Here is a 19,915-nt window from a genome sequence, read left to right as displayed (position 1 = left end):
CCCCTCCGCCAATCGCTGGTAGGTGATTCACCGCTCGGCGTCAGCACGCGCGGCGCCCACCTCCCCCTGCCCATTGGTTTCCTGCCTGATTGACAGCCACGGTGTCCACCCTCGACCAATCACAACGCGCGGGCCGCCCCGCCGGCGCCCCGGCCGCCAATGGGGCGCGGGCGTGGGCGGGGCGAGTGACGGCAACGCGGCGGGCGGTGGCGGCGGCGGCGGCGGCGATGGCGGAGCTGCGTGCGGCGGGCGCGGGGCCCGGCCCGGCCGCGCCCCCCGGGCCCGCGGCCCTGCCCGCGGCCCCCGGCGCGCCCCCGGCCCTGCCCTCACCGGCGGCGAGCGTCGGGGCGGCACCGCCCCCGACGGCGGCGCCGGCGGCACCGACAGCGTCGGCGGGCGGCGGAGCCGGCGCGGGCGGCGGCGGGGCCGGTCCCGGCTCGGCCCGCGAGGGTTGGCTCTTCAAATGGACCAACTACATCAAAGGATACCAGCGGCGCTGGTTCGTGCTCAGCAATGGGCTGCTCAGCTACTACCGGTACGCAGCGGGACCCGGCCGCCGCCCCGCGGGCCCCCCGTGACCTTGGCGCCGGGCTGAGCCAGCGGCGGGAGCGGAGCGGCCGCGGGCCCCCGCACCGAGCGGCGGAGCGCTCCGTGCCCCGCTGCCGTCTGCGAAGGAGCGCGGCCATCACCTCCCCGTCCCCGCGGTTGTCATCTCCGTGTCACGGGGGTGTCACCTCCCGGTCACCGGGGCTGCTCCTGGCGGGGGAGGGGGTCTTTAGCCTGCTCCTCGTCGCCCCTCAGTGCCAGCAGGAAACGGGGACGGTTGTCACATCCCTGTCCCCGTGGTTGTCACCTGTCTGTCCCCGGGATTGCCACATCCCTGTCCCCGTGGGTATTGGAGGGTGGGTGGGTTGTGGCGGGGGTCTGCAGCCCCCTCAGCCTCCCGCAGCTCCCGGATCCCGCTGTCCCTCCCGGCAGCTCTTCCCGGTGGCCTCGTGTGTTGTCACCCGCGGCGACACCTAAGCCTGGCGGGGGGGTGGCCTTGTTCCTCCATTATTGATGGGGAACCGGAGCCTTTGGCTGCTGCCGGCTCCGGTTACACCGCTGGCAACGGGGGGGTCACCGGGCTGGGGGTGTCCCGGCTGGATGTCACCTCTCTCACCCGCTGACGTGGAAGGGGAGTGCCAGCCTGGCGTGGCCTCTCTGAGACTTCATCCTCGTCCCAGCCCGTGCCAGGATCCGGGAAGCACCGGATCCCTGAGGCTCCAGGATCCCTGAGGCCATTCCTGAGGGCTGTGGATTTGTCCCTCCAAAGCGACATCCCCAGGCTTGGCCCTGCTCCAGCACCACCAAACCCTCCCTATTAATAGCCCTGGCTGCCGGGCTGGGAATGCCGAGCCCCCTGCACAGCCCCTCAGGGGCTCATCCCGGGAATCCCAGCCCTGTCCTACCCTCACTGTGTCCTCATCCCGGGAATCCCAGCCCTGTCCTTCCTTCACTGCGGCCTAATCCCAGGGATCCCGGCTCTCTCCTTCCCTCACCGGGGCCTTCCTGTGCAGATCCAAGGCGGAGATGGGCCACACGTGCCGTGGCACCATCAACTTGGCCACAGCCAACATCACCGTGGAGGATTCCTGCAATTTCATCATCTCCAATGGTGGAGCCCAGACCTACCACCTCAAGGCCAGCTCCGAGGTGGAGCGGCAGCGCTGGGTCACCGCCCTCGAGCTCGCCAAGGCCAAGGCTGTCAAGATGCTGGAGGAGTCAGGTACAGAATTCCTGGATCCATGGCGGGGTCACAGTGCACTCAGGGTAAAATTCCAGTGCCTGACAGTGCCCAGGACAGGATCAGTGTTTTCAGAGTGGGATCCCAGTGCCAGGTTCCCAGAGCCCCACAGGTGGCAAGAATCCCAGGGCAGTATCCCAGTACCCCGCAGGACCCTGGGCAGGGCATTAGTGTTCCACAGGATCGCAGTGTCCCCAGGGCAGTGTCCCAGTGCCTCACAGGGTGCCAGTGCCTCCAGGCATGATCCCAGAGACCCCAGGGCAGGATCACAGGGCAGCATCAATGTCCTCAGGGCAGGTTTCGAGTTCCTCAGGGTCCCAGTGCCCTGGGCAGCATCCCAGCATCTCCAGCAAGAAGGTTTGGAAGGGGATAGCCATGTCCATGCATGTGTGACCCAAACAGCCTGGCATGCACACAGAGATGGACCATGAGTGTTTGGGAGCCCTCAGGGATTTGGGGATCCCCTCGTGCCCTTCCTGGCAGCCCCACCACCTGCTCCTGGCATGACATGATAATCCTGCACTTCCCATCCCTTCCCACCCGCAGACGACTCTGGCGATGAGTCGGTGTCTCAGACGGACAAGACGGAGCTGCAGAACACCCTGCGGATTTTATCCAGCAAAGTGGAGGACCTGAGCACCTGCAACGACCTGATCGCCAAGCACGGCACGGCCCTGCAGCGCTCCCTCAGCGAGCTCGAGGCCCTGCGGCTCCCTCCAGACAGCACGGACAAGATCAAGCAGGTCAACGAGCGGGCCACGCTCTTCCGCATCACCTCCAACGCCATGATCAATGTGAGTCCCCGTCCCAAGGATTCCATGGTGGGAAAAGCCCTCACTTCCATGCTGAGCACTGTTTCCCCGCAGGCCTGCCGGGATTTCATGCTCCTGGCACAAACGCACGGGAAGAAGTGGCAGAAGTCGCTGCAGCAGGAGCGAGATCAGCGGATCCGGCTGGAGGAGACGCTGGAGCAGCTGGCCAAGCAGCACAACCACCTGGAAAGGGCTTTCCGGGGAGCCACGGTGCTCCCCGCCAGCACACCCGGCACTGGAGGCTCTGGCAAAGGTGGGGAGGGACAAGTGCTGTGCCCAAGCGTTTCCCAGATACTTCTTGGGATTTTCTAAGCCAGGCTCAGCTTCTCTCACTCTGCTGATCCCAAACATCTGTCCCATCTCATCTGCGTAATCAAGTGATTCTGGCATCCACAACAGGGTCCAAACTGACTCCTCTGAGCCTTATTTAACACCCCTCAGAGCTGGGGTGGGGTGTGACCCCCTCGCCTTTCTGATGGTGACAGGGGAGCCTTCAGAGGGAAACTGGGAATGATGTCCCTTCCTCACCAGCCCTGTCCCCTTTCCCAGATCTGTGCTGCCCTGCCAAAGGCGACCTGAGTGACGAGGATGACGACAACAACGAGTTTTTTGATGCCCCGGAGATCATCCCCATGCCCGACATCATGGGCCACAAGTGAGTTTTGGGGGAGAGGGGAATCTCCTTGGCTGCTCGGCTCTGCTCGGGAATGTTCACCCCCTTTCCCCCCTTCCCAGGAGAACTGGGAGCAACATCAGTGGCACCAGCAGTGACATCAGCCTGGATGAGCAGGTGGGATGGGGGTTTATGGTTTGGGGGTGCCCAAATTCCCATGGAGGTATTTTGGGGATCACAGAGATATAACAGCCTTTGTCTCCCCTGCCTCTAGTACAAGCACCAGGTTGAGGACACCAAGAAGGAGAAGAGAACCCGCATTCCCTACAAACCCAACTACAGCCTCAACCTCTGGAGCATCATGAAGAACTGCATCGGGAAGGAGCTGTCCAAGATTCCCATGCCAGTGAGTACAGATGCAACTGGTGGGTGGGCGTGGGGCACCCCGGAACCCCCTTTTTTTGACCCGTTCCCTCTTCCAGGTGAATTTCAATGAGCCACTGTCCATGCTGCAGCGGCTGACGGAGGACCTGGAATACCACGAGCTCCTGGATCGGGCGGCACGGTGTGAGAGCTCCCTGGAGCAGCTGTGCTACGTGGCCGCTTTCACCGTGTCCTCCTACTCCACCACCGTCTTCCGCACCAGCAAACCCTTCAACCCGCTCCTGGGGGAAACCTTCGAGCTGGATCGCCTGGAGGAGAACGGATACCGCTCCCTCTGCGAGCAGGTGCGGCCGGCCCCTCTCTCCCAGCCTTTCCTGGGCTGCTGGGATGGCTGGCACTGAGCTCTCCCCAATCCCGTTTCCAGGTGAGCCACCACCCGCCGGCCGCCGCCCACCACGCTGACTCCAAGAACGGCTGGACGCTGCGCCAGGAAATCAAAATCACCAGCAAATTCCGAGGGAAATACCTCTCCATCATGCCTCTGGGTGAGCACCCCAGGAGTGTGTGGGATCTTCAGGACCCCCCGAGGTTCCAGGTGTGGTTCCCAGTACAATCTCCCTCCCTCAGGTACCATCCACTGCGTCTTCCACTCCTCCGGCAACCACTACACGTGGAAAAAGGTGACGACCACCGTGCACAACATCATCGTGGGGAAGCTCTGGATAGACCAGGTGGGAAGTTGTGGATGGGAGGTCTATGGAAGTGTGGATCCCTGGGGAATGTGGCATGGGTGGGTCTGACTCTCCTCTCCACAGTCAGGTGAAATTGAGATTGTCAACCACAAGACAGGGGACAAATGCATCCTCAAGTTTGTCCCTTACAGCTACTTCTCCCGGGATGTGGCGAGGAAGGTAAGGACACAGAGCCATGGGACACACTGGGCTGCTCATGACTGCGGTGTGTCCTGATCCAGGCTGTCCTCTCTCCTGCCAGGTCACCGGGGAGGTGATGGACCCCTCAGGAAAGGTGCATTTCGCCCTGCTGGGCACGTGGGACGAGAAGATGGATTGCTACAAGGTCCAGCTGGGAACAGGGGACAACGGAGCCGAGGCACGGCCACGAGCCCACGAGTCCGAGGACAGCCGGGTGCTGCTGTGGAAGCGGAACCCGCTCCCGTGAGTGGGAAAAACGGGAATGAGGCAGGCCCAGGAGTCGGGCTGCAGAGCCAGCACTGAGCCCCGTTCCTTGCCATGCCGCAGGAAGTACGCAGAGAACATGTACTACTTCTCGGAGCTGGCGTTGACCCTGAACGCGCCGGAGAACGGGACGGCCCCCACGGACAGCCGGCGGCGCCCGGACCAGCGCCTCATGGAGAACGGGAGGTGGGACGAGGCCAACGCCGAGAAGCAGCGGCTGGAGGAGAAACAGCGGCTCTCCCGCAAGCGCCGCGAGGCCGAGGCCGCCCGCGCCACCGAGGACGGTAAGGCACGGCTGTCAGACAGGGATGTGTCCCCTCGGTGTCCCCACCAGGCCCTCACCCCGCTGTGCCCCCCAGGGACACCCTACGATCCCTACAAACCGCTGTGGTTCGAGCGGAGGAAGGACCCGGTGACGCAGGAGCTGGCGCACGTCTACAAGGGGGGCTACTGGGAGAGCAAGGAGAAGCAGGACTGGAGCTTGTGCCCGGATATTTTCTGAGCCCGGCGAGAAGAGGAGGAGGAGGAGCGGCGGGGGGGAGGGATGAAGGCCAGGACCCCCCCTGTCCATCCGTCTGTCTTAACCGTGTGTCCCCGTGCCTCGCCGTGAGCGCCGGCCGGGCTTTGCCTTAGCCCACCCAAACTGACCTTGAGGAGCAGGAGCCAACACAGCCACCCCAAAAGCCGTGCTGGAGCAGAGGGGCTCCGTTCGTCCCACCCACCTCCTCGGCACCCTGGGGTGGGGGGCACGGCTGCCCCCGGGGTGGGGGGCCCCGGGGAAGGCGCAGCGGGGCGAGCCCGAGGCTGGCCTTGGTCTCCCCCCTCCCCTTTTAGTCCCGTTCCCCTTCGCCCCCAGGAGTTCGGGTGCTTTTGGGGTCCGGGGGGGCCAGACTCCCCCCCAGCCTGTTCTATAGGTGTATATTATATATATGTAGAGAGCAATCGGGGTCCCCATCTCGCCCACAGCCCCCAGTTTGGGGGGTCCCCACCCTCCCTGGGATGGCCCCCACACGTGGGGACCCCCCCTGAGGTGCCTTCCCTGTAGGTTTAGGGCAGGGGGAGGGCCTGGGTTTTGGGGGACGTCTCTCCAGGGTGCAGTGGGACCCCTGCACCCCCAGACACTACAGGGGTGGGGAGATACACCGTGGGGGGAGTCTGCACCCCTGAATCTGAAATTGGGGGCATTTGATGCCTTTTTATTTTATTTTTTTCTTTTTTTGGGTTGTTTTTTTCTTTTTTTTTGTCTCCAGAAAAAGAACTAAATTAAAATCTGTGAATGCCCCAGCCCTGCGCCTGCTCTGTGGGGTAGGGGGAGGGTCCAGCCTCTCCCTGCGACTGATTTGGGGGGGTACCCCCTACTCCTGTCAGGATTTGAGTGACAGCACCCAAACAGGGACTTGAGCCCCATTCATGGGATTCTCCAGGAGCCACCTTGTCCACTCCTCAGGTTCTGCTGTCCCATGGCAGGTGGGGGATTGAGGGGTGTCTCCTGTGTCCCCCTGTGTTCCCCACTGGGTTTGGAGTGCTGGGGACACCCCGGGTGACTTCAGGGGGACCCTTGACTCTTCCCGGGAACCCATTTTGATCACCTGATATGGGGGGTGTCATCCAGAGAGGGGAGGTCCCGAGTGGCCCTGGGACCCCCTGGGGACACTTCCATGGGCAGGGAGGGATATCCCAAGGGATTGTGGGGACTCCCTGCAAGTGACATAGGTGCCCCCATGCCCTGCCCTTCCCCATGGCACGTGCCCCCCGCTGTCTCCACCCCTGGGTGGCTCGAGTGGCCAGGGGAGGATGCTGACCCCACGTCCCTCCCCACAACCAGCAGACACCTCCATCCAGCTCTGCTCAAAGGGGTTTATTGGGCCCCTGGCCTCCACTGGCTCTGCCACCACAGCCGGTGGCTTTTGGGGTCGGGGGTGTCGCGTCTGCCCCGTTCCCAGATTCTCCGCTCCAGCTGTTCCCTCTGAACCCCGATGTTGGCAGAGCTCTCGGGTCCATTGGCCAGACACGGAGGGGCCAAGGAGGGGCTGGGGGGGTCAGCCGGGGGTCCCCTCCTGCCCGGTGTCTCCGTTACCGGGATGACAGCATCATCACGAACTCTGCGGGGCGAGGAGGGGACGTCAGGGGACCCGGGGCTCAGCCCCTGCCACGGCCCCCTGGGGAAGGGGCTGCCCTCACCGTCGAAGTCCACGTGACCGTCCCCGTTGAGATCCACGTCCTGCAGGATCTCATCCACCTCCTGCGCCTTCAGCTGCTCCCCGAGCAGCGCCGCGATGGCCTCGCGCATCTCGGCCGTGCTGATCTCCCCGTCCCCGTTCATGTCGAACTGCGGCACCCGCGGGCTGGGGGTCACCCTCCCACCATGGCCACCGGCACCCCCAGCTCCTCGTGGTCACCCCCATGGTCATCATTCACCCCAGTCAGTGTTCTCTCCGTGCCTGTGGTCACCCCATGGTCATGGTTTCCCCATGGTCATTGTCTTCTCCTGCCTGTGGTCACCGCTATGGTCTTCTCATGGTCAGAGTCCCCTCCATGTCTGTGGTCACCCCATGGTCCCCTCTATGGTCACCATCTCACCGTGGTCTTCCCATGATCACCATCCCCTCCATGTCCCCATCATTACTGTCCCCACCAGGGTCTCTCCAGGGTCACTGTTTCCACCATGCCTGTGGTCCCCTCATGGCTGTGGTGGCCCTGAGGAGGGGACATCACACCCACTGTCCCCGTGGCAGTGGCCGTACCTCGCGGAAGGCGATCTTGAGCTCCCTCACGCCCACCATGTGCGCCGTCTCCTCCCGCAGCTTCGGGCCCATCATCTGCACAAAGTCCTCGAAGTCCACGCGGCCACCCACTGCGGTGGGAAGGGGACACCCTCAGCACCCCAGCGACCCCAGGTCCCCTCCCTGGGCCCCCAGCCCCACTCACTCCTCATCTTGATGTGCTGGGAGATCTCGATGAGCTCCATCTCGGTGGGCATGTACCCCAGCGTGCGCATGCAGGCGCCCAGGTCCTTGTAGCTGATGTAGCCATCCTGGTCCGTGTCAAACTCCTTGAAGGCGTCCAGCAGCTCTGGGCATGGCCACGGGTGGGAAAGGGACATCATCAGGCATGGAGGGTCACATGGGCACCGTGTCACCCCAGGGCAAGTCCCTTCTTGGGTGTGGGTGACCCCTCCATGGCCACGTCCCCACAGCAGATCCCTCCATGAGGATGTGCCCGCCCCACTCCCCTAGGCCCATGTCCCCACCCTGTGCCCCCTGCTCACCATCCAGCTCCTCCGGTGACAGCTCCCGCTCCTGCGTGGGGCACACAGAAGGGGTGACAGCAGAATGAGACCCAGCTCTGTGTCCATCCCCCCTCCTCACCCCCTCAAACCTCGGTGTCACCTTTGTTAAGCGCAGGCCAAAATTAACTCCAGCGGAGGATTAGCGGGATTGGAGGCAAAGCTCCGCCCTGTCCTGTGCCTGCACCTCCCACCTGCCCTGCCCCGGTCCCCGTGTTCCCACTCCTGTCACCCACCCCAGGGGTGTCCCACTCCGGGACCCCCAGGCTCTGGATGGGATGTGCCAGGTGGCCATGGATGCTGCCAAGAGGGGTTGTGCTCCAGAGGTGGAGGAGCAGCATTTTTACCCCCACAGAGCTTGGCTGTCCCTTCAGGATGTCCCCTCTGTCCCCAGCACCATTCCCAGCACGCATGTCCCATCTATCCCCACAATTCCAGGCTTTCCAGCAGGTCCCTGAGCCCATTCCCACTGTCCCCCATGTCCTCATTCCTAGGGTCCCAGAGTGTCCCCAACTGTGTCCCCACTGTCCCCATGTCGTTTTAATCCCCAAGGACCCAGACTGGGGACCCAACAATATCCCCAGTGCCCAATATTCCCTTCATCCCCAGGGTCCTGGAGTGTCCCAACACCATCTTCACTGGCCCCATGTCCCCTCTGTCCCCAGGGTTGTGGAACATCCCCATCCCACCGTCCCCAAGCCCATCCTGACTGCCTCAATGCCCTCTTCATCTACAGGGTCCTGGACTGTCCCTGTCCCCATCCCCAGTTTCCCCATGTTCCTTCCATAGCCAGGGCCCTGGATCAGCTCCACTGTCTCCATATCCCCATGTCTCAAATGCTCCACATTCCCTCCATCTGCAGTGTCCTGGACTATTCCTGTCCCCACCCTCACTGTCCCCATGTCCCCATATCCTCTCCATCCCCAGGATCCCAGAGTGTCCCTGACCATGTCCCCAAAGCTCCTGTCCCCCTTCCATCCACAGGATCTTGGACTATCCCTGTCCCCCTCTCCCCTGTCCCCACATCCCCTCAATTTCCAGGGTCCCTCCATTGCCACCCTCATGCCCACGTCCCCTCTGGTGTCCCCACCTTGCCAAAGACGGTGTTGAGGAAGGGGGAGTAGGTCTTGGTGGCAGCAGCGTGGGGGTCGGTGGGACCCTTCTTCCCACTCTTCTGCCCGTGCCCACCGTGCCGGTGCTCAGAGCCGGAATTCTTGGGGGCCGGGGCACCGACGTCCTCGGGGGCTTTGGGGGTTTTATCCCCCTCCTCGTGCCCCCCTTTCCCCCTCTGCGGGGGCTCCGTGTCCTTGGGGGTCCCTTTGTCCCCGCGGGAGCGTGGCATGGGGCCGGGGCCGGGTGGGCAGCGGGTGGGCAGGGAGCGGGACCCCGGGACGGTCGAGCCGGAGGAAGGCGCAGGGAAATCCTCTTACACCCCCCGTGACCCCCCCAAACTCCCCCCGCCGCGGGCCCGCCAGGGCAAAGCCAATTAGCGGTGATTAATGGCAGGAAACAGCCACGGCCACCGGCCCCCGGGCACGGCCACCGGACAGGTCCCCACCAGCACCCCGGGGTCACCACCGAGACCCTGAATCCAGAGGTGACACCCAGAGCCACCACTGTCCCCAGCACTGCCCAATGCTCCCAGCGGTGACACCCCAGAGCCACCACTGTGTCCCCAGAACAACCCAGGTCCCCAGTGGTGACACCGCAAGGCCACCGCTGTGTCCCCTCACCTGGCACCTCTCCCCGAGCTCCCCCCACCTCTAAGGTAGGTCCATTTATTGTCCCCCCCAGGGTGGGGACTGGCGGGGTGTCCCCAGGACATGACTGGGTGGGTGACATGACAGGGTGCCACAGGGGGCTTCAGAGGGCAGGGACACCCCAAAATGAGAGCCGGGGGGTGACACAGCGGGGCGACACTGGTGGAGGTGACAGCAGCCCTGTGTCATACTGCCATTGCCCCTGTGCCACCCACTGACGCTGTCTACGGGGACCGTACGGCCGGGCTGCCCCGTCCGTGAACTGCCCCGTCCGTGGGGGGCCCCATCCGTGGGATGCTCCCGTCCGTGGGGCGCTCCCGTCCGTGTGGCGCTCCCGTCCGTGGGATGCTCCCGTCCGTGGGATGCTCCCGTCCGTGGGGCGCCCCGGTGCCCCCGCCCCGCCGGTGCCCCCGCCCCGCGGCCGCGCAGGCGCGGGGCGGCCCCGGTCACTTCCTGCCCCGCCCCCGCCGCCGCCGCCGCCGCTCCCGACGCCGGCACCGGCCCCGGGCTCCGACCCGCCGGTGAGTGCGGGCACCGGTACCGGCCACCGACCCCCGTCCCGACCCGCCGGGCACGGTCCCCCGGGGCCCCCATCCGCCTTCCCGGGGCAGCCCCATCCCCGTTCCCTGCGCGCCCACCCCCTGTCCCCGTCCCCATCCCTGTCCCTCTCCCAGTCCCTGACCCCATACCTAGCGGGACCACCCCATCCCCTTCCGCGTCCATGTCCCCATCCTCGTCCCTGTCCCCATTCCTGTTCCTGTACCAAGCGCGGCCACCACCGGCCCCATTCCTGACCCCGCCCCCGTCCCCATCCTTTTTCCTGTCTCCATCCTTGTCCTGTCCTCGTCACTGTCCCCGTACAGAATGAGGCCACCACCGTCCCCATTCGTAGCCCCCCATCCCTATCCTTGTCCCCATCCCTTTCCCTGTCCCTGACCCCATAGCCAGCAGGGCCACCCCTGTCCCTTGATCTCTTGGAGCTGTCCCTGCCCTCCTTTCCATCCCCACCCGTGTTTCCAGGAGGACACCCTTGTCTTTGTCCCCATCCCGAATGGGACACTCCCTGTTTCATTCAGAGTCCCCATTCCTGGGGTGCTTCCTGACTTCCCTTCAGGGAGGTGGCAAGGACAGGGGTGTGTCCCCAGTTCCTGGTTCCTGAGAGTGGCTGAGCCACCCTTTACTACGGTGGAAAACAGTGACAAACCCAGTTCGGGGGACACCCTATTCCCAGGCCGCCTCCCTGGTGGCCCTGCCTCCCCTTTTGGGGAATCCCAGCATACCTGACCGGGGCCGGGGCGCTCCCCAGCCATGTCCTTCCGGAAGGTGGTGCGGCAGAGCAAATTCCGGCATGTGTTCGGGCAGCCGGTGAAGACGGACCAGTGCTACGATGACATCCGCGTGTCCCGCGTCACCTGGGACAGCACCTTCTGCGCCGTCAACCCCTCCTTCGTCGCCATCATCGTGGAGGCCAGCGGCGGCGGCGCCTTCCTCGTCCTCCCCCTGCACAAGGTGACAGCGGGGCGGTGACGCGGAAATGGGGGTTTGTGCTGGTGGGTGACCCCTGCCTGCTGTCGCTTCATCCCCAGACCGGACGCATCGACAAGTCGTACCCCACGGTGTGCGGCCACACGGGCCCCGTCCTCGACATCGACTGGTGTCCCCACAACGACCACGTCATCGCCAGCGGCTCCGAGGATTGCACCGTCATGGTGAGGGGCGGCACAGGATCCTGGGGGGTGGCAGGGGTCACCCTGCTTTGCTCACTGTCCCCTCTGTCCCCTCAGGTGTGGCAGATCCCGGAGAACGGGCTGAGCCAGCCGCTGACGGAGCCGGTGGTGGTCCTGGAGGGCCACTCGAAGCGCGTCGGCATTGTCACCTGGCACCCCACCGCCCGCAACGTCCTGCTCAGCGCGGGTACGGGGGGACACGGCGGGCACGTGGAGGGGGCCGCGCGGCCGAGGTGACCCCTGCCATGTCCCCCAGGCTGCGACAACGTGGTGCTGATCTGGAACGTGGGCACGGCGGAGGAGCTGTACCGCCTGGACGGGCTGCACCCCGACCTTATCTACAGCGTCAGCTGGAGCCGTGATGGCTCCCACTTCTGCACCGCCTGCAAGGACAAGAGTGTTCGTGTCATCGACCCCCGCCGTGGTACCGTGGTGGCCGTGAGTGTCCCCACACCCCTGGCGGGCCTGTGTCATCAGGGCGCTGCCCTGCACTGGTTCTTGGGGAGAATCCCCTGCTCCCTGTTCCTGTCCCTTGGTACACCCCATTGTCCCGTGTTCCGTGGGTGTCCTTGTCTCCTGGTTGTCCCCACTGTCCCCTGTCCCTCGGTGCCTGTCCCTGGGGTGCTGCGGGCACCGGTGACAGCCGTGCCCCCCAGGAGAAGGAGCGGGCACACGAGGGAGCCCGTCCCATGCGCGCCATCTTCCTGGCCGACGGCAAGATCTTCACCACTGGCTTCAGCCGCATGAGCGAGCGGCAGCTGGCACTGTGGGACATGGTGAGTGGCGCCCCGGGGGTCCCCGGAACCATTTTGGTGTTCCCCGCGTGCCTGACACCTCATCCCACCCCAGGAGAACCTGGAGGAGCCCATGGGGCTGCAGGAGCTGGACTCCAGCAACGGGGCTCTGCTGCCCTTCTACGACCCCGACACCAGCGTGGTCTACGTCTGCGGCAAGGTACGGAGCTCCCCACCCTGCTGGTGGCAACCCCGGAGCCAGGGTCCCTCCTAACGGCGTGTCCCCAGGGCGACTCGAGCATCCGCTACTTCGAGATCACCGAGGAGCCACCCTACATCCACTTCCTCAACACCTTCACCAGCAAGGAGCCCCAGCGGGGAATGGGCTGGATGCCCAAGCGCGGGCTGGACGTCAGCAAGTGCGAGATCGCCAGGTGGGCACGGGGACAAGAGGGACGAGGTGAGGGACCCCCAGATCCCCCCAAAACCTTCCATGACCCCCTCTGCTCCCCCGGCAGGTTCTACAAGCTGCACGAGCGCAAGTGTGAGCCCATCATCATGACCGTGCCAAGGAAGGTGGGTGGGGATAGGGGGATGTGGGCTGGGGAAACCCAGCAGGGCTGGTGGGAGTCCCCAGGGGGACTGAGAGGGGTCACCCGACAGGACACGGGGCCGTGTGGGGTTCCTGGGCAGGACATGGGAGCAATGGGGGGTCCCCAGTGAGGCTGTGTCCCCGTGGCATCTCTGGGGGTCCCCCTGAGGATGCCACCTCTCTGACACTGTTGGGGGCAGTCGGACCTGTTCCAGGACGACCTGTACCCGGACACGGCAGGCCCCGAGGCGGCCATGGAGGCGGAGGAGTGGGTGGCGGGGCGCACGGCGGGGCCCGTGCTGGTGTCCCTGCGCCAGGCCTACGTCCCCAGCAAGCAGCGGGACCTCAAGGTGAGCCGGCGCACGCTGCTACATGACAGCCGCGCCGCCGGCGCCGCCGCCAGCGGGGCCACCATGCCACCTCCCGCGGCCCCCGCGTCCACTCGCTTCAGTGCCCCCCCGGTGCTTGACTCCGGCAGCACCACGGTAAGGGGACAGGGGGGACAAGGGGGACAGGGGGGACAAGGGGGACAGGGGGGTGTGGTCGGTGTGGGTGGGGCTGTGCAGTGGGTGCGGTTACTCTGATGGGCGATGGGTGGGTGTGGCAGGTGGGTGCGGCCATAAGCAGTGGGTGTGGCTCTGCTGGGCGTGTCCCCTGACGGGGCTGTCCCCCAGGGAGGTCGCCTGGAGGAGGTGCTGGAGGAGGTGGCGGCGCTGCGGGCGCTGGTGGCGGAGCAGGGCCAGCGCATCTCCCGCCTGGAGGAGCAGCTCAGCCGCCTCGAGAACGGCCACGTGTAGGGACCCTCTCAGGGACCACCGCCCCAGGGACTACACCTGCACCCCAGGGACCCCCCTGAACCATCTCGCCCCCCTGGGGTGCTCCCCCTTGCCCTGCTCCAGGCCCTTCTACCATTGGGGGGCTGGCTGCCCCTCTGGCAGCTTCCCGCTTCCCCCCATTGCCTTACTGGGTGCTGTCCCCCCAAATCATGGACCACTCTCCACCCCTGCCCCCCATCCCTCAGGCTGGGGGGTTCCTCCTGGGATCAAAGATTACCCCCTGCACCCCTCAGTCCCTGTGTGGGGTCTCCCCCCTTTCTGTGGGGCAGGGCATGATCTACCCTCCTCAACTGTGAAATACTGTCCCCCCTATATTTTGGGGGATTTTCCTCCCCTCTCCTCCTTGTGTCCCCCCTTTCCATTCCAGTGCAAGATCAAAAACTATATTTTCACTCCAAATAAAGGATTTATAAGAAAAGCGATGGTTGCAGGGCCACCTGCAGGGTGACAGAGCGGGGGCAGGAAGGCGCAGCGGTCACGGGTGGGAGCTCAGCGCCTTGGCAGGAAGTGGGGGGGCACGGGGCGGCATTTTGGGTAGCAGGGGTGAGGGGGTGCAGCACTCGGGCCCCCTCCCGCTCTGGCACATCCGCTGCGTGGGGCAGGAAGTTGGGGGGGGCTCCCCCATCTCGGAGCGCGCCCGCAGCATTGGGACCCGCTCTGGCTGCACCCACTGATGGTGAGCACCCCAAAACCGGGCAGGGTGGGAGACTGGGGCGCTGGGAGCCGAGGGGCTGTGGGACAGGTTGGGGAAGGCAGGATCAGGGAGCCAGGGTGAGGTTGGGGAGGAGTGGGAGGGTAAGGGAAGTCTGGAATATTTGGGGGGATAAGGGGAGCACAGCAGGGTTGGAGGGGAAGGAGGGGGCATCCAGGGGAGCGTGGTGGGCTTGGGTGCGTCAGGTTTTGGGGTAGGGCTGGGAGCAGTGCAGCCACAATGAAGATTGCGAGTGCCCTGGGGGGGCCCTGAGGCTTTGGCGGGGGATGTGGGCAGGGGCAAGGGATTCTAGGGGGGCTGTGCAGCCATGTGGGGTGGCAGGACCCGGTTGCTCTCCTGGAGCACCTGCAGGTGCTGCCGCACCCGCCACCCACGGCTTCCGTCCCCGCGGGTCGCCCGCCCCTCCCCGTACCTTGCCCCCCGTCCCCGCTGCCCTTCGCCCCGGCCCTTCCCTGCATTCCAGCTCCGGGAAGCCACGTGCGGTGCGGTCTGACCGCGCTGCCCTCCCCCGCAGGCTGCCCCGCGCTGGCCCCCGCTGCTGCTGGCGCTGGCGGGGCCGGCGGCGGCCGGGGACCCCGCGGTGGCCCGCAATGACCGGGCGGTGGCCGCGCTGCTGGGGCTCCTGCTGTGCCTGGCGCTGGGGCTGGCGCTGGCCTGGCACCACCTGTGCCGCCTCTCGGCCGGCCGCTACCACCCCCGGCCCCTGGGCCGCCGGGCGCTGGAGCTGCTGCGGGGACAGTGGCACCGGCTGCGCTCGCCGGGGGACCCCGCCGCGGCCCTCGGGGACGGCGACACGGAGGTGGCCGTGCGGGACGAGGAGGAAGAGCTGATGCCCTGGAGCCTGGAGCGGCGGCCGCAGCAGGATGAGGGGGAGGAGGATGAGCAGGAGGAGGATGAGGAGGAAGAGGAGCAGGCCGAGGCAGCGCCAGAGGGCGGGGAGAGCCCCCTGAGTGAGGGGGAGGTGGCGGGGGGCAGCGCCGAGGCCCTGCTCAGTGACCTGCACGCCTTCTCGGGGACAGCGGCCTGGGGGGACGCGCGGCCACACGTCACCGCCTTGTGACATCACCGTCCTGATGTCACCACCCTTTGATTCACCTCCCTGTAGTGTCACCTCCCTGTACTGTCAATGCCCTGTACTGTGTCACCTCCCTGTACTGTCACCTCCCTGTAGTGTCACCTCCCTGTACTGTCAATGCCCTGTACTGTGTCACCTCCCTGTACTGTCACCTCCCTGCAGTGTCACCTCCCTGCCAGCCAAGGGACCCCTTCTCTGTCCCCTGCCCGCCCCCAGCCGAGGCTCCTGATTGGCTGCAGGAGCCCTGCCCGGCTTGGCGCTGACCAATAAACGAGCAGCCCTGGGGGCAGAGCCGCCCAGGGGGCGTGGCTTACAGAGAAGTGGGCGTGGTCAGTGAAAGGGTGTGGCCGGTGGGCGGGGCCTGGAGTGGGCGTGGCATCGCAGAGGGGGTGGAGCCTGGACCCCCACCCCGGTGGGGCAACTCCCCCGCCCTCCCAGTGTGCCCCCCAGCTCCAGCACAGGGACCACCACAGCCTCAGCAAGTCCTTTAATTGGCACGCATCCAGCAGCAGGGCCGCGCCCCAGAGGGGCCGCACCCCAAAAGGCCACTCCCACGGGGGGCACATCCCTGGGGGGGGCCACACCCCGGGGTTCTCCCCGCACCCCCGAGCCCAGCGGGCAGGGGGCTGTGCCGGAGGGGGATGAGCCCCCCAGAGCACAAGCAGCACCGTGGGGTTCCCCCCACCCCATGGGGAGCACCAGGCCCCCCCCCCCCCAAAACCCCCCACCCTCCCTACCCCTACCTGGGCACCCGCCCCCGGCCCCCCTTCTGCTTCTTGGCCCCCCCCGAGGGTTTGATGGGCAGTGGGGCCGTGCCCTCGGGTGGGGGGGCCTGGGGGGGTCCCAGCTCCATGGGGTCGCCTGGGGCCACCGGCTTGAACGCCTCGAAGGGGGAGAACTTCACAGGGCTGGGGGTGACACATGAGGGGGTGAGTGGGGCACGCACAGAGGGCAAGAAAGGGGGGGCAGCCAGTGCCCACAGAGCTCCTTCCCCCCACTGGAGGCCCCAGCTCCCCCCATACTCCATGAACTTCCCTACTCCTTCACCACTTTGTGGCCCACTCTCATTCCCTCACCCCAAAGCACCCCAGACCCTCACCCCACTGCCCCCCCAGTCTCTGTACTCCCAGGACAGAGCAGGTTGAGCCCTCCCACCCTCTATGCACCACCCCTGCACTGCACCCCCAGCACTATCCCCACCTCGGTGCCCACCCTGAAACCCCCCTCCCAAAACACCTCCATCCCACAGCCCCCACCCTAAAGCACCCCCTGGCCCCCTGTGCCCCAGTACCTGACGGGGGTGCGGGGGCTGCTGTTGAGGCGGCGGGGGGAGCGCACCTTGGGTTGGAAGGAGAACCCTTCCTTGATGCTCTCCAGCACCGAGGGGGCCACGTAGGTGAAGCCCTGTGGGTTTGGGGGTGTCACCGGGGGGTCCTGGGCGTGCCAGGGATCCCCCCTCAGGCTGTGCCCCCCTACCAGGAAGGCCTGGTTGGCGCTCTCACTGATGGCAGCGTCGTCGGGGCTGTCCACGGGGGTCTGGCGGGTGAAGCGGGTGTCGAACTGGCTCACGTCCTCCTCCGACTGCTGCGGGGAACACGGCGGCTGCTCCCACAGAGCCCCCCAAAACGTTCCCGGCCTCCCCCCTCGGCCCCCCCTACCAGGCAGGGTTTGAAGGGGGGGTCCAGCCTGCGCGCCAGCAGGTCCTCCCAGTTGATGTGGCGGAAGAAAGGCTGTTTCTGTGGGGTTTGGGGGTGTCAGGCAGGATTTGGGGGGTGTCCATGGCACCGCCTGCCCACCCAGCCCCAGTACCTGCACATCAGCCGCGTCACCGGGGCCGCCCCCAACCCGCTGGCTGGGGTTCCGCTTGAGGAACTGGAAGAGAGACAGGGATAGAGATGGGAATGGGAGCTACGTAAATAAAGGTGGGGGGAGGTGGGTGAGGGAAATCTGGGGGGGGGCACCTTTTTGAGGAGGTCACGAGCGTCGGGTGTCAGGTAGGGCGGCAGCACCAGCTTCCCCTTGAGGATCTTGTCGATGGTCTTCTTGCGGTTCTCGGCGGTGAACGGCGGCTGTGGGGACACGGCGGGGCCGTGAGGAGCCAGGCGGGCCAGGGAGGCTCGGGGTCACCCCGGGATGCCCCCCCAGTTCCCAGGGAGGAAGGAGCAGCAGCGGGACTTGCCGATCCGGTGAGCATGTCGTACATCAGGGCGCCCAGGCTCCACCAGTCCACCGCCCGGTTGTGCCCGCTCCGCACCAGGATCTCGGGGGCCCTGGGGGGTGCAGGAGGGGGCCCTGAGCGGATGGGGGGCCGGGACAGACCCCCCAAATTCCCCCCAGTGCTGCATCCACCTCACATGTACTCGATGGTGCCGCAGAAGGTGTGGGTGACGGCTCCGTCGTGGATGGACTCCTTGCACAGCCCGAAGTCCGTCAGCTTGATGTGACCTGAGGGACACAGGGGGATCAGCGCTGCCCCCAGAGAACCTCCAGGCTCCCCAGTTTGCCCCCCAAACCCACCTTGGCTGTTGAGCATGATATTCTCCGGCTTAAGATCCCGGTAGATGATCCCGTGGGAATGCAGGTGACCCAGCGCCAGCGTGATCTCACTCAGGTAGAAACTGCAGCGGGATCGGGGTGGCTGTGAGCAATGTATGGGCGCCCACCCCATCCACACCCCCACTACCACATCCCTACCAGGCAGTGTCCTCCAGGAAGATCCCTTCCCGCTCCAGCTGCATGAAGAGCTCTCCACCTGCATAGAGAGCCCAAGAGGGACCCTCCTGAGCCATCCCTGGACACTCCTTAATCACCCCTGGGAACATGTGAGCCATCCTGAGACACTCTGTAGCCATCTTGGGACACCCTTAAACCATCCCTGAACACTGTAGCCACACCAGGTTACACTTTAACTGTCCCTGGACATCCTGAGCCACCCCTGGAACCTCTTGAGCCACCCCTGGGACAACTCGTAGCCATCCCTGGAGCAGTCCCCGGGACCCCTGAGCCAGCCCGCACCGCTGAGGCACTCCAGGATGAGGTAGAGCTTGCCGCCCGTCTGGAAGGCGTAGATGAGGTCGACGATGAAGGGGTGCTTGACGGCCTCCAGGATGTTCCTCTCTGCCCGGGTGTGTGCCGTGTCCTTGGCGTTGCAGGCGATCTTGGCCTGGGGGGGAGGCAGTGAGCGGAGTGGGGGGGTCCCCGGGGGGCTGGGGAGGCCGGGGCGGCCCTACCTTCTTCAGGACCTTCATGGCGAAGATCTTTCCCGTGTTGGTGCCCTGCACTTTGCGCACCTGGAACACCTTGAAGGACGGGCAGGAAAGGCTGGGGACGCCGTCGGGGAGAAATGGAACCCCCCAGAGTCCCCCAGCCCCGCCGCGTCCCCACCTTGCCGTAGCCACCCTTGCCCAGGACGCGGAGCAGCTCGAAGCAGTGCGGGCCGATGTGCTCGGGGCCATTGTTGACGCTGCTCTCGGAAATCTCGATCTCTTCATAGTGTCCCACCGGCCTGGCGGGAGAGGGGGTGAGCGGGGACAGCCCCCTGCCTGTCCCCTGCCTGTCCCCTGCCCGCGTACGCCCCCGCAGGCTGTCCCCCACTTACTCCAGGCCGTTTCCCCGGGGCTCCAGCTCCATCTCCTGCGGGTGGGAGCGCGCGGTCAGAGGTGGGCAGGGGTGGAGCAGCGGGCATGGCAAGGAGAGGACACAGGGCAGGAAGGGGAGACACAGCACAGAGAGGACCCACGGCAAGCAGGGGACACATGGCAAGGAGGGCAGCCACGGCGGGCAGGACACGGGCACGGCACGGGCGGGACACGGGCAGGACACGGCAGCGCGGGGCGAGGCAGCGCCGAGCCGGCCCAGCCGGATGTTTTGGGGCCGAGGCCGGGCCCTGCCCAGCGGGAGACGCCCGCTGCCCACCCGGGATCCGCGGCTGATCCCGGTGACCCGGCGCCCCGTCCCCGCGGACAGCCCGGCTACACCCCTGTCCCGCCACCGGCGGGACCCCTGTCGCTGTCCCCCAAGCCCCTGCCCGCCGTTCCCGGCACCCAGCGGACCCCACGCACCCCCGACACCCGCGATCCCGCCGTCCCCACCGCGCCCCGGTGCCGCTCACCGCCTCCACCGCCCGTCCCGCTCCCGGTGCCCCCCGTCCCCGCGGCGCCCCCCGCCCCAGCCCCGCTGCCGGCCGCAGCCCCGGTGCCCCCCCCGCGCCCCGCTGCCGGCTCACGGCGCCCAGCTCGGGCTCGTCCCCGTCGCTGCCCTCCTCGGTCTCCAGGTCGATGTCGAACACCCCCGCCATGACGGCGCCGCGCCGGGACCCCCGGGGACCCGCCCCGATGGCCACGCCCCCACCGGGGCCACGCCCCCGCCACGCCCCCGACCCCGCCTATCGGGGCCCGGGGAA

At 66.2% G+C, this 19,915-nt stretch overlaps 5 protein-coding genes across 8 annotated transcripts; 3 read left to right on the top strand and 2 right to left on the bottom strand.

Moving 5' to 3' along the window:
- The first annotated feature begins 227 nt into the window (after window positions 1-227).
- On the top strand, window positions 228-6,075 carry OSBP (oxysterol binding protein). 2 transcript variants are annotated; one of them, XM_077784334.2, is made up of 14 exons: window positions 228-535; window positions 1,560-1,768; window positions 2,333-2,580; window positions 2,653-2,851; window positions 3,148-3,253; window positions 3,334-3,388; window positions 3,486-3,617; window positions 3,694-3,939; window positions 4,020-4,140; window positions 4,223-4,326; window positions 4,411-4,506; window positions 4,589-4,770; window positions 4,855-5,075; window positions 5,151-6,075. In XM_077784334.2, exons 1-14 carry the CDS (start codon window positions 228-230, stop codon window positions 5,291-5,293), a joined length of 2,370 nt encoding a protein of 789 aa, XP_077640460.2. In that variant the 3' UTR covers window positions 5,294-6,075. The 2 variants fall into 2 exon arrangements, with proteins under 2 accessions (XP_077640460.2, XP_031360961.3); XM_031505101.3 differs by having other exon boundaries at window positions 4,855-6,075.
- A 561-nt stretch (window positions 6,076-6,636) lies between these two features.
- CABP4 (calcium binding protein 4) lies at window positions 6,637-10,211 on the bottom strand. 2 transcript variants are annotated; one of them, XM_077784434.2, is made up of 6 exons: window positions 9,168-10,211; window positions 8,060-8,090; window positions 7,720-7,863; window positions 7,536-7,645; window positions 6,973-7,120; window positions 6,637-6,893 (listed from the first exon to the last, which is right to left on the bottom strand). In XM_077784434.2, the coding sequence occupies exons 1-6, from the start codon at window positions 9,417-9,419 to the stop codon at window positions 6,865-6,867; spliced, it is 714 nt and encodes a 237-aa protein (XP_077640560.2). In that variant the 5' UTR covers window positions 9,420-10,211; the 3' UTR covers window positions 6,637-6,864. The 2 variants fall into 2 exon arrangements, with proteins under 2 accessions (XP_077640560.2, XP_085437408.1); XM_085581282.1 differs by having other exon boundaries at window positions 6,637-7,120.
- A 49-nt stretch (window positions 10,212-10,260) lies between these two features.
- On the top strand, window positions 10,261-14,144 carry CORO1B (coronin 1B). The gene is made up of 11 exons (XM_021556120.3): window positions 10,261-10,358; window positions 11,144-11,346; window positions 11,424-11,546; window positions 11,622-11,751; window positions 11,821-12,002; window positions 12,221-12,340; window positions 12,414-12,518; window positions 12,587-12,732; window positions 12,817-12,874; window positions 13,091-13,375; window positions 13,565-14,144. Exons 2-11 carry the CDS (start codon window positions 11,146-11,148, stop codon window positions 13,685-13,687), a joined length of 1,473 nt encoding a protein of 490 aa, XP_021411795.1. The 5' UTR covers window positions 10,261-10,358; window positions 11,144-11,145; the 3' UTR covers window positions 13,688-14,144.
- A 121-nt stretch (window positions 14,145-14,265) lies between these two features.
- Window positions 14,266-15,991, top strand: PTPRCAP (protein tyrosine phosphatase receptor type C associated protein). Its single transcript, XM_085581297.1, has 2 exons — window positions 14,266-14,402; window positions 14,953-15,991. Exons 1-2 carry the CDS (start codon window positions 14,400-14,402, stop codon window positions 15,496-15,498), a joined length of 549 nt encoding a protein of 182 aa, XP_085437423.1. The 5' UTR covers window positions 14,266-14,399; the 3' UTR covers window positions 15,499-15,991.
- RPS6KB2 (ribosomal protein S6 kinase B2) lies at window positions 15,986-19,901 on the bottom strand. 2 transcript variants are annotated; one of them, XM_085581278.1, is made up of 15 exons: window positions 19,739-19,901; window positions 19,112-19,146; window positions 18,898-19,018; window positions 18,744-18,812; window positions 18,529-18,676; window positions 18,208-18,265; window positions 18,031-18,131; window positions 17,868-17,958; window positions 17,693-17,783; window positions 17,475-17,582; window positions 17,323-17,385; window positions 17,172-17,249; window positions 16,990-17,094; window positions 16,805-16,917; window positions 15,986-16,421 (listed from the first exon to the last, which is right to left on the bottom strand). In XM_085581278.1, the coding sequence occupies exons 1-15, from the start codon at window positions 19,808-19,810 to the stop codon at window positions 16,253-16,255; spliced, it is 1,422 nt and encodes a 473-aa protein (XP_085437404.1). In that variant the 5' UTR covers window positions 19,811-19,901; the 3' UTR covers window positions 15,986-16,252. The 2 variants fall into 2 exon arrangements, with proteins under 2 accessions (XP_085437404.1, XP_021411793.3); XM_021556118.3 differs by having other exon boundaries at window positions 16,990-17,097; window positions 19,739-19,825.
- Window positions 19,902-19,915: the final 14 nt, after the last annotated feature.

Source organism: Lonchura striata, chromosome 5, assembly GCF_050655825.1.
Source record: "Lonchura striata isolate lonStrDom1 chromosome 5, ASM5065582v1, whole genome shotgun sequence".
In the NCBI taxonomy this organism is placed as follows: domain Eukaryota; kingdom Metazoa; phylum Chordata; class Aves; order Passeriformes; family Estrildidae; genus Lonchura; species Lonchura striata.
This window is presented reverse-complemented; position numbering and strand designations above follow the sequence as displayed.

Excerpts from the sequence above, each read along its gene's own strand:
- OSBP (XM_031505101.3), top strand. The coding sequence starts at position 228 with ATGGCGGAGCTGCGTGCGGCGGGCGCGGGGCCCGGCCCGGCCGCGCCC. Across the intron at positions 2,852-3,147 it reads CACTGGAGGCTCTGGCAAAG|ATCTGTGCTGCCCTGCCAAA; the intron begins GTGGGGAGGGAC and ends CCCCTTTCCCAG. Across the intron at positions 3,389-3,485 it reads ACATCAGCCTGGATGAGCAG|TACAAGCACCAGGTTGAGGA; the intron begins GTGGGATGGGGG and ends CCCTGCCTCTAG.
- CABP4 (XM_085581282.1), bottom strand. The coding sequence starts at position 9,419 with ATGCCACGCTCCCGCGGGGACAAAGGGACCCCCAAGGACACGGAGCCC. Across the intron at positions 7,646-7,719 it reads CCAGCACATCAAGATGAGGA|TGGGTGGCCGCGTGGACTTC; the intron begins GTGAGTGGGGCT and ends TTCCCACCGCAG. Across the intron at positions 7,121-7,535 it reads TCAAGATCGCCTTCCGCGAG|TTCGACATGAACGGGGACGG; the intron begins GTACGGCCACTG and ends CGGGTGCCGCAG.
- CORO1B (XM_021556120.3), top strand. The coding sequence starts at position 11,146 with ATGTCCTTCCGGAAGGTGGTGCGGCAGAGCAAATTCCGGCATGTGTTC. Across the intron at positions 12,519-12,586 it reads TGGTCTACGTCTGCGGCAAG|GGCGACTCGAGCATCCGCTA; the intron begins GTACGGAGCTCC and ends GCGTGTCCCCAG. Across the intron at positions 12,875-13,090 it reads TCATGACCGTGCCAAGGAAG|TCGGACCTGTTCCAGGACGA; the intron begins GTGGGTGGGGAT and ends TGTTGGGGGCAG.
- RPS6KB2 (XM_021556118.3), bottom strand. The coding sequence starts at position 19,810 with ATGGCGGGGGTGTTCGACATCGACCTGGAGACCGAGGAGGGCAGCGAC. Across the intron at positions 19,019-19,111 it reads CCCCGGGGAAACGGCCTGGA|GCCGGTGGGACACTATGAAG; the intron begins GTAAGTGGGGGA and ends CTCTCCCGCCAG. Across the intron at positions 18,813-18,897 it reads GCAAGGGTGGCTACGGCAAG|GTGTTCCAGGTGCGCAAAGT; the intron begins GTGGGGACGCGG and ends CCGTCCTTCAAG.